The sequence below is a fragment of the Cydia fagiglandana genome, chromosome 1 (assembly GCF_963556715.1).
Source record: "Cydia fagiglandana chromosome 1, ilCydFagi1.1, whole genome shotgun sequence".
Taxonomy (NCBI): Eukaryota; Metazoa; Arthropoda; class Insecta; order Lepidoptera; family Tortricidae; genus Cydia; species Cydia fagiglandana.
In genome coordinates, this window is record NC_085932.1 from 11,770,659 (window position 1) to 11,781,606 (window position 10,948).

The 10,948-nt window shown below is 36.4% G+C and overlaps 1 protein-coding gene across 3 annotated transcripts; it reads right to left on the minus strand.

The window, feature by feature from the left end:
- Positions 1-1,848: 1,848 nt before the first annotated feature.
- On the minus strand, positions 1,849-10,606 carry LOC134664288 (sodium/hydrogen exchanger 9B2-like). 3 transcript variants are annotated; one of them, XM_063520860.1, is made up of 11 exons: positions 10,340-10,606; positions 8,225-8,261; positions 7,758-7,900; positions 7,113-7,344; positions 6,338-6,507; positions 5,829-6,043; positions 5,513-5,684; positions 5,243-5,397; positions 4,622-4,786; positions 4,234-4,411; positions 1,849-2,052 (listed from the first exon to the last, which is right to left on the minus strand). In XM_063520860.1, the coding sequence occupies exons 1-11, from the start codon at positions 10,374-10,376 to the stop codon at positions 1,988-1,990; spliced, it is 1,569 nt and encodes a 522-aa protein (XP_063376930.1). In that variant the 5' UTR covers positions 10,377-10,606; the 3' UTR covers positions 1,849-1,987. The 3 variants fall into 3 exon arrangements, with proteins under 3 accessions (XP_063376930.1, XP_063376937.1, XP_063376921.1); XM_063520867.1 differs by lacking the exon at positions 10,340-10,606 and adding an exon at positions 8,831-9,075; XM_063520851.1 differs by lacking the exon at positions 10,340-10,606 and having other exon boundaries at positions 8,225-8,530.
- Between the last annotated feature and the right edge of the window lie 342 nt (positions 10,607-10,948).

Genomic DNA, 10,948 nt, shown 5'->3' on the forward strand with positions numbered 1-10,948 from the left:
TGGATTATATTACCACACTTTCAAGTATCTTTCAAGCTTCAAAATTGTACATGTCACAGTAATTATACTTTAGTCTAGAAATTGCTAGCCACATTTATATGAGAACAGCGGGAATTAATGCAACCACCTAATATTTGTTGCCCACCATAATCAATACTTTTACGGTGGGGAATACAAAAGTGAGACTGTGACAAGGACAAGCAATACTCCTACTGAAAGTCTGAAAGTGAAAGAGAAAGATTTTTCTCAAAAATGGACGGCAAAGTCGACTTTGCCGTCTAAAAAATAGGTCGCGAAGCGCGTAGTTTATGGTCAGTCAATAATTAAAAAGTTAAAAACATTGCAGTCTCGATTTTGGGACTGCAATGTTGCATACAAAGTCCATTATTTGTCGAGTTCCAAACTTTTTAAAAGTTGAAATGACCATACCAAATGAAGGCACAGGTCCATTAAACAGCCAAACAGATGATTAGTACCGCGACTATTTAGATGTCTCAAATAGGTTGGCGTATTTTTGGCAGAAAAATACACTTCTTTTTTTTTTATTAAAAAAAGTAAAAAGGCGGGAAGGGCTTTTTTTTGTCAAAAATATATGTACGAACGTTGCTTTTGTAAAATATTTCTATGATATTTATATTTCTTGCACCATTTTTGAGAAAAGCACTATATATGACTCGGCTGGAAGGCTACTTGCTGGCTTCGGATTCAATTAAACGGACTCCCAAGGTCGTCCGTTTAAAACGAATCCTCAGCCTGCAAGTAGCTACTTCCGAGCCTCGACAATAATGTACTATTATCGGTAATATATATTGTAGGTAATAAACGGCGGTCGAAATCGTCGTCGCACGGCCTGATTTGAGTGGACAATTTAATCAGATTGGCGTAAAATTTGGCTTGATTGTCCTTAGAACGTAATACACTATCGCACCGCACCGCGACCTTTGTGCGATAGTGTGTTTTCACTATTAGAACTTGCGTACTAGTGGCCAGTATTTGCTATAATTTTATTTCCGTCATGGCTTGACCATTTCCGTCAGTAGAAAAAAGCGAAAAATTTAAAAATTTTGGTGCGAAGGGTAATTGTCCCATATAGCTAGTTTGACAGTGCACAACGTTGTTGTAACCTTGCACTTTGAGACTATGCGCTGAAACTTGGCACAGTTGATTATTAGCTGGTCTTGAGCAGATACAGACCGGTAGACATCGAGAACCACGTCTCATTTAGTGGGGGGGAGGGGGGGAAGTTCGACGCCGCCGCGCTTCACTTGGAGCAACATTTCTCTAAAACTATACCTATTAGGGCATGTGATATATCATTTTCGGATAAATTAAGAATGAGAAATCTAGTTTTGGAACTAGAACAATGCACTTTCTAACAAAAAAAAAGCGTAAAGTAGAAAAGACTAAAAACGTATTTGTGATTTTTTCATAATTACCAATTTTTTTTTAAAGTGTAGCAGGAATCTGAAAACAATAAATACAGTTGTAAAGCTACACTTATTACGTTTAAGAAAATATATAGTTTATTATACAAAACTTTTGATAAATGTATTCGTATGTAAAATTCCTATTTCATCTTTAATTTTTACTCATTACTTACTGATATATTTAGGAAAAATAATAATACTAGATAGACGGTCAAGTACCTAAATCTTGTCAGTAGAAAATGGCGCGAAATTCAAATTTTCTATGGGACGATAACCTTACGCGCCTACATTTTTTAAATTTGCCGCCTTTTTCTACTGACAAGATTTGCGTGACCAAGTTATAAATAAGAAACAAATAAACAATATCAAAAATATGAATTACTTGGAAGAATATTTAAAAAATATTTATTTATTTCAGCCGCTTACATATATTATGTTCTTAAATAGAACTTCTTATTCTAAAATACAGATCTTTCAGCACCAAGTAAAATCATGAGTTTTTAAGTAAGTAGGTTGCCTGGAAGTTAATTATGGGTTCGAAAAGGTACGAGCACACAACATCAAAGGTGTATTGACGATAGCTCCGTTTGACGGCCGTTTTCTTCATTTGAAGAATTTGTTGTTTCTGTAACAAAAATTACGTAAATTTATACTTGGTCAAGCAAATCTTGTCAGTAGAAAAAGGCGCGAAATTCTACTATGGGACGATAACCCTTCGCGCCTACATTTTTTTAAATTTGCCGCCTTTTTCTACTGACAAGATTTGCTTGACCAACTATAACAGCTATACTAAGATGTATGCTCTTGATGTAATTGTTAAGTTACTTTGTATTGATATTTTAATAATCCCTGACAACATCATTTTTCCTTGGCTTTACGAGATAGAGTTAGACTAAGCTAAGTTGGCAGTGATTTTGATAGCTAATACTGTGCAAATGTTATTTTAAACGGCAAATATCTATAAAATATACATAGGAATTAATGACGTTTAAAAATAACACGTGAAGTAGGTAATGACGTCGTACGGACGAAAAAAGTATCATGCTAGGGAAACCACAATCTGTTTAAGCCCCCTCCAGACTATGCGCGTGAATCGCGGGCGAAGCCGCGAACGCGAGTGTGGAGTCGATTTAGCTGTCTGCGAAAATCGACTCCACACTCGCGTCCCTCAATGACCTTGGTGCGGTGCGATAGTGTGTTAGCTACTTTAGTAATTTTTGCGTTACGTACCTACAGATGTAGTGCATAATTGTTTTCTTTCGTATTTTCTCAGAAATCTTCGTATTAGTCATGCTACTTCAATCACCCTCAGTACTTTTTGTGGCGAGGTTGACTGAAATAACAAACACTTTTGTACGTTTCCGTAAAATAGGTACGAAGGAAAATAATTATGCACTACATCTGTATTTAGTTATTGTATCAGAGTTATTTACATATAATAATTCCAAATAGCAAAGAATATACAGTGGAAACTGGATAAGTGGAACCTGGGTTAGTGGAAAACCTCTTTAAGTGGACCGAAGTTCTCGTTTCCAGTCCCTTGGCAACGAATTACCTCTACAAATGGAATTTTGGGACCTCTATAAGCGGAATCCATTTTTTCGAAAATTTCTTATTTTTACCTCTGTAACTGGAAGCAGCCGTCTTCGAAACCTCTATGAGTGGAATAGCTCTGTATTTTTAATAAACCGTCACGCGGAGGGTAGTTTGTTTCGTTAACATTATGGTTCGTGTTTTAACTACGTATTTTGTATGAGTACATACTGGTTGCTCTTGCATAAATAAATATTAGGAGTGATTTTGTTTTTGAAATGGACTGTGGATTATTTACAATATTGCTTTTTTTAAAGTCAGGATTACATACCTATTTTTTGTTAATACATATATGTATATCTACATACATATTTAATAAAAGATGATTATTTAAGTCTAGATCTTTTATTTGACCATACTATACGTGACCTCTATAAGCGACATTACTAGTATCCAGAACCTCTATTAGCGAGAGCCTCTGTAAGTGAGAAAACGTTTTATTTAAACCTGGTTAAGTGGAAAACTGGATAAATGGAAAACCTGTGGCCTATTTTATAAAGCTACAAGCTACAATTTACAAGCGAAAGTCTCGTTCTAACACATAGGGTTAGAAAGAGACTTCCGCTTGTAAATTGTAACTTGTAGCTTTATAAAATAGGCCACTGGATAAGCGGAACTAAACAGCCGGTCCCTTGCGATTCCACTTATCCAGTTTCCACTGTACTTAGATATTTTTTAAGGTTCCAATTTATTGTGATAAATTTTTCATTTTCAATGTATTTAATTAGATTTAGTTCTAAAGCCCCCTCCAGACTATGCGCGTGAATCGCGGGCGAAGCTGCGAACGCGAGTGTGGAGTCGATTTCGCTGTCTGCGAAAATCGACTCCACACTCGCGTTCGCGGCTTCGCCCGCGATTCACGCGCATAGTCTGGAGGGGGCTTAATACTCACTAGGATCTATAGTTCCTAACAAAACTATGGCGTGGAAGTGCTTGTTCAATAGCAACATTCGTAAACGCGAGTCAGTGTCATTTTTTTTTATTTGACAGAAGTATTTGCCGCGCTTCTACGAATTTAATTTGTATTTTATTTTATTTAGGCCATATTTAGGCAAATTTGAAATCAGATTAGGCAGAACAAATATAAGGAAAGTCTACGAAAATGTAAACTGTATTTTCAATGTATAAGAACCTAAGTATATATTTACATTACAATAAGGAAGCCAAAGGTTAGTTGGATTTTGCATAATATTATTGTATTAACTTTACTTACCATCTTTGGTCAATAACCTGGGCCCGGTTAGTGCGATGAAGATGGCTCCCATAGGAGCTGAAATGACGACGCTAAGGACGCTGACAGTCAAAAGTGCTTTAGCATAAACTAGCTCCTCAGGATCACCAGAACTATTTCCGCTGTTTATTATGTCTAACGCTGCAGGGCCAAGTGCCGCCTAAAATGGAATGGTAATTAATTAATATAATTATTTATATCAATATTAGTTATACAAGGTAAAATTATTTTAAATAGTCACTTGTAACTTGAAGTATCAGTAAGATATATTCTTTTTAACTTTGTATATTCATTTTCTTTGTGAATATTTTTTTTTACATTTCTCTACCAAGCTCTGATGGCATGGCATATATAGTATATTAAAACTTGCCTGTACAGTAGCCTTCGCCATCCACGCTAAGCCAATAAATAGTTTCTCCTTTATGTTCAGCCCACAGCCAAAGCTGACCAGAAGTGTAGAAATTAATCGCAGTACTAGGCAGATAATCAGGCAGACCGCACCCATGGCTACCACTTGCGGGTCCAGAGCACTTATCTGAAAGAATGGTCAAGGCAATGATACCTAATTGATATGATCGTTTTACTCCTGGCGAGGGCATTTATTTGTGTGTTTACCACAAATATTTTGTTCCTTTTATGGGTTTCTTTTGTATGTATAAGTATAAGTTTATAAATCGTTATCTAGTACCCACAACACAAGCCTTATTCAGCTTACTGTGCGACTAGTTCAATCAGTGTAAATTTGTCTTTTAATCTTTATTTATTTTATTTACTTGTATAATACTTATGTAAGGTTATACCTTTTCGAATTAGTGAAGGCAAACATTGTAACAAAATATACACAGCATAGCATACCTTTAGAAATTCGATAGTTGATGTGAAATACTCAATTCTCAATGAGAAAACAACGCCCCTCACATAGCCAAACCAATTTTTAAAAGAGGCATTTCCTTAAAAAATGTTTAGCATCGAAATTGTTAATGATACTTGCCGTTATTTGGGCTCCAGTAAACGCGAAGAGTATTGGCTCAAAGAAGATCCATAATATTCTGAATATATTGCTTACTGGATTCTTGTTAACGGGCCAACCTTGCTTTTCCCAATAATACGCTGCGATAAATCCAGAAGAAACGATGGCTAGTGGACCTGGATAAACATAAGTGGTGCATTATACAATAGTAGCAATTCGTCCTTAAATTTAACCAGCAAATCAAGTACGAAATGTACCCATATAAAAACTAGCTGTCTATCTATTAGATACCTGAACCGCTCCATCCAATTAGACTTGATATGAATAATGAGAACAGCCCGCCCAGAAACAAGGCCAGAAATCTTAAAGGAACCACGTAAACGTCGCCTTTTTCCGGAATAACGGAAGTCAAGGCACCCCACAAAGATCCGAGTAATACGCCAGCGACTATTGATAATGGGCCCTGTAAGAATATTACTGGTTTGAAAGTTGTAATTTGTAAGGTAGTTGACAATAACATTTATGGGGTGACAGAAATACACGATTCCTTGGATGATGTGCGTAACAGTTGGTTAAAAACAAATTTGATTTATGCAGTCCCATATACCTTTATGATGTTCCACGTAACGGACCCAGTGGAAAACATGGCATTAAGAATAATTGAGAATACAGCTACGCTGACCGAGTCGTCGATAGCGGCAGCCGCGAGCAGCAATGTCGGTATACCTTTAGCGACTCCATATCCTCCATCCTTTAATCGGAACAGGCATGGAACTACAACGGCAGGCGACACTGAAGCTATCATAGAGCCTAGGAGAAAACCTGAAACATTATAAAAAAAGGCTTTTTATCTAGCAAGTACTCAATGAAATTCTAATAGAATTCTATTTTTCTCTTGGCCTTAGGGCCTGAATTTTCATAAGCCAAATGAAAATGGCACTCAGCTAAAACAGAATCATCCGTTATGCGCTGTTCTATTCTAACTCTTTTATGGTTTCCAGCTATCTTGATCAGATGGTTAGACTGATGCTTTGCTACATTCATTATATAATCTATCTGCCCGAGCGACTACCTACCACACTCTACTGTCTGAGCTATGTCAAGAAAATTACTTACCCCAAATCCAAGGCAAGGCTAGAAGGTAGTGTGTAGTAATGGCGATACATATGCATTCTACTAGCCAAGGTAAAAGGCCTAGTTGAAGAACTGCTGCGTAGTGCTTCCGTAGGACTTTAGCATCCAAACCGAGCCCAGCACGCGTTAGTATGATAACTAGAGCGACTTTTCTAAAACAAATAGGAATAATATAGGATTTACGTGAGAACAGATTAAAATAATCTAAAACGAGTAGCCGTAATAAGTATTTTAGTAACAATGCGAAACAATAGTAGTTTGTGTTACAAGGGAACAAAATGATATATTTCCGCCAAGGGCGTACACTGAATCCTGAATGAAGCGATGGATTCTACAATAGAATACAATTCTAAAGTAGAATCCTGAGCGTAATAATGAGGGATTCAAGTGTTAACGCCCAAGACGAAATAATGTTGATACCGTGTGACACATACTGCTTTTCACATCAACTATGAGGAAAATAAAAAAAATCTTAGTGTTGACACAATCTATGCTTAAACAGATTATTTAAGCTAAAAAAATAATGTACAAAAAAATGTAAAATAAGAAAATAATGTAATATCTCCTAGCAGGGAGGAAAAGTGCCACTTTGATCCCTCCTAGCAGGGAAGAAAAAGCTCTTTTCCGAATAGGTGGTGTGAAAAATTAGATTGTTTAACAAGGGTAGATTGATTGATGAGTTTTTTGACTAAGTTAAAAGTCTTTAACTATTATCTAAAGACATTTGAAGCTGAATGGTCTACAGAACTTAACTAACCGCAAATCCTGGTTAAGTTTTCTATAATTATCGGTCATATGCACAAGCCCGGCGTTTTGAAATATGATCCCGGTCAGCAACATTCCTATAAGTGCCGGCAATGTGGTAATTTTCAGCCACAACCACCCGATTAAGTACGCCGCGATGACTAGCAGTGTCATGCTGAGAATTTCTCCGTTTAAACTTACCGGTTCCCCTATTTCTGCGTATAATATTCCCCATGACAAGAGAACTGAAAAAGAACAATTTATCATTAATAATTATTCATATCATTAGATATAATTTCATAATTACTTATAATTTAGTAAACTGCCATAAATAATAAGTAAGCAATTAGATTAGATCCTTCTCAACCACCGCCAAAGACTTGGTCAACGTCTTCTTATTCGTCTTATTCTTATTCTATTAATTAAAAACCGCCCCAGCAGAACTAGACCTCCGTGGGAAGAGACTCTTTAAAATAATAAATTGCCAAAAAACTTGTCTGCTTAAAATGTTGCTGGGCTGAACCTGAATTGTTTGACCACCTTTGGAGTACCTTCACTAACATAATACAAATATCTAATTTCTGCCTTTACTATTCAAATAAAATTTCCGCCCATCAATACGTGACAAATTTAAAGTACCTAATGATTAAATACTTACAGAACATAATAATTAAAAGTTGCTGTGCACTTTGCCTATAAGTGGAGAAAATAGGAAACGGGAAAACCCTTCCCCACCACGCCGGTTCCCATGATGGCGTTTGGTCTTCTTGATGACACCGTAGGCAGAGTTTTTGCCACCAACTTGTAAAAGACAAATTCCTATTATTGACCTCTTACTTACTTGTCTGTAAGATTATTATTTAGTGGGTAAGTACATATCTAATAATCAGACATTGTACATTTTCCAGCATTTTTGGTGCAGCAGAGTGGTGTTAACGGAATTGGTATAGATAATTTCAACTGAAATGGTAACTTAAGGTTAATATTAACGTAATTAACGCTAATTAATCATTAGGGTTGAAATTATTTATACCAATTCCGTTAACACCACTCCGCTGCACCAAAAATGCTGGAAAATGTACGATGGCTGCTAATATTAAAAAAAGTCAAGAGTTCAAAACTTACTTCTCATAGGATTTTTGATGAATCTGATAGTTTGCACCTGCAAAAACGTATTGATTTCTGTCAAAATATTTGAGACGCAAGGAATAAGCAGAAGAAGTAAAGCCAGCAAACGTAAAAAAAAAATCGGTAAAGCCTGATTTGGCTTTTGCAAAATTATTATGGCGATATAGCAACATCGAAAAATGGGGAGTAGCTACCTATCTTAAAATTTTATACACTTGACTATTTAACTAAATTAGTCAGACCGTAAAAAGTCTGCAGCGACTTTGATAGCCCACGCAGTGCAAGTGTTATTTATAAGTCATCATTTCATAGAAGTCAAACTTCTATGAAATTATGAGGTATACACTATGCGTATACATAACACTTACATTGCGTGGGCTATCAAATCCGCTGCAGACTTTTATTGGTGCGACTATAAATAGTTTACGCTACGCTACGGTGGAGTTATTAAAAAAACCTAATTCGGTCGGTGCTAATTAAATTTTAGGTAGGGAGGTATAAATAATTGGTGACACTGCTTACCTAAAACTACTTAATTATGTCTTGAATCAACATCAACAGATGTGAGATCAGAGCGGAAGACAATAAAAGATAATACCTTACCTGTGCTTATGTTAGTCATGCTGTTGATCAGATCGCTTCCTCGAGTTCTATTTACAGTTGTTTATATTATATTTTATATTACCTAGTCGTAATCAATGTTCAATAATATCTTAAAGCAGCAGAATGAAACACCATAAGTGCTCGTTTTCAATGTTATAACTAGGTACTGAACAGTGAGCACAAGATTCTAAATGATAACACGATACTATGTCTATGTCTCTAAAGTAAATTTGTTTTCACAGTGCGGCCGGCGCGGCGGCCGGCCGGCATAAAGCCTCCTCCACACTCGTGCGCGAATCGCGGCGCGAAGCCGCGAACGCGAGTGTGGCGTCGATTTTCGCGGACAGCGAAATCGACTCCACACTCGCGTTCGCGGCTTCGCCCGCGATTCACGCGCATAGTCTGGAGGGGGCTTAACTCGTACTACTTGTATTTGCTATCAATGCTTGCATTGCAGCGAGGCTGCTAAGTCAAAAGTCAACAAGATAAATTTGTTGATATCAACATACCACGTGAGGGTCATTCATGTAATTTTACTGCAATGTTCTGCCGTGCCGCCAGAGTGCAGCCCAAGTGCAGCCACTAAGCTAGTTAGTAAACCATAGAGTAACTTATTACATACTGCGCCTTAAACTGTTTTTTGACAAGTTTTCACAGACAATAAAATATGAAATTGATGCATCAAAGCGGTTTGTTAACAAGGGCTTACCGGGAAACGCAAAAATCTAAATTTAGTTATGCCTCTTTATCGCTCGAATGGGCAAGAGTGATAGAGAGGTTAGATAAGGAAATTTCGTTTTTCTTGTTTCGCGGTAGACCCCCCGATGGATAGTGGTAGGGGTTGGCAGAGTTTTGCGTAATATTCCCTGCGCCATACTTAGAGGATATAACCAATGGAGACGCCATGTCTAAAATTTTCGGTACAAAATAGTCTGTCGTTTTTTGCGGGGGAGGGGCACATCAAATGTATTATATAGGTACGTAATGTCAGATAAACGTCAGTCCATACATATGGTTGACATGTGGTTGACCATTAGCCGCCTATTTTCGACAGCGGGGAACGCCTGTTAATGGCGGCTCCATTGTTAATTACTCCGAGGCGCCATAACATAACCTTTGGCCTACTGTCGAGTAGATGGCGTTAATTTAAATATTACATTTAAAGATAGTTTATAAGGGTCAATGATGTTGCCAAATAAACAAATAATTGTGGTTACTGTGTGGTTACTTTATTTTAGCACCACCATTTACACATTTACATCGATTGCCCCATACATAACAAAACGCAAAAAGAGACGTTTGCTAAACATAAGAATAAAAATAAGAGATGTTTATTAGCACAAATAATAATAACTAATAACACAAAACTAAAATTCAATTACATAAATATTTGTGCCAAAAGGTCCTCACTCAGCTTATTGTCACGTTGTGTATCCTAGGACACAACATAACCTAAAAATTCGTTAACAATAATATTTATGCCAAACCCGTCTAACAATTACATCTTACCTGCTTTTTCGGCAAGAAAAGGGCTGGTCGCACTCATTGTCTTACATTAAAAAAATGAATCTAGAAGTATTAGCTTCAAGCTACAAGATAAAGAAATATTGGGCAGTATTTGTTTGTTCAAGGCATGACACAGACTGTCACTATTCATACTAACACTACAGTGTAGTGTAGTTTCCAAATTTAGTTTTGTATATTATTAATAATTAACCTTGATTCGTAACATTATTTATTTTACCTACATTAAGATTATCTTTAGCATGATGAACAGTGTTATATATATTTTGTTAATACTATACGCAAATTGTTTTTCACTTTTTATTTGGCTACAGGCTTTCTGTCATGTTTCACGCCTGCTAATAATGTGTTGGCTAAGTTGTGTATTTGTAGACAGAAAAGTAGAATCTGTTCAGTGATTCAGTTGAATTACAATTTTAAAAATAACGAAAATAATCTGTATGTAGGTTTAATTTTTATATGTCATTGTGAAAAATATTTTTATCTTTAAATGAGGATAAACGCACAAAGCTTAACACATGATGACGCTGCGTTTATTAAAACAACGCATTAGTATGTAAAAAAAAAATCGGCCTATATACGTCCCACTGCTGG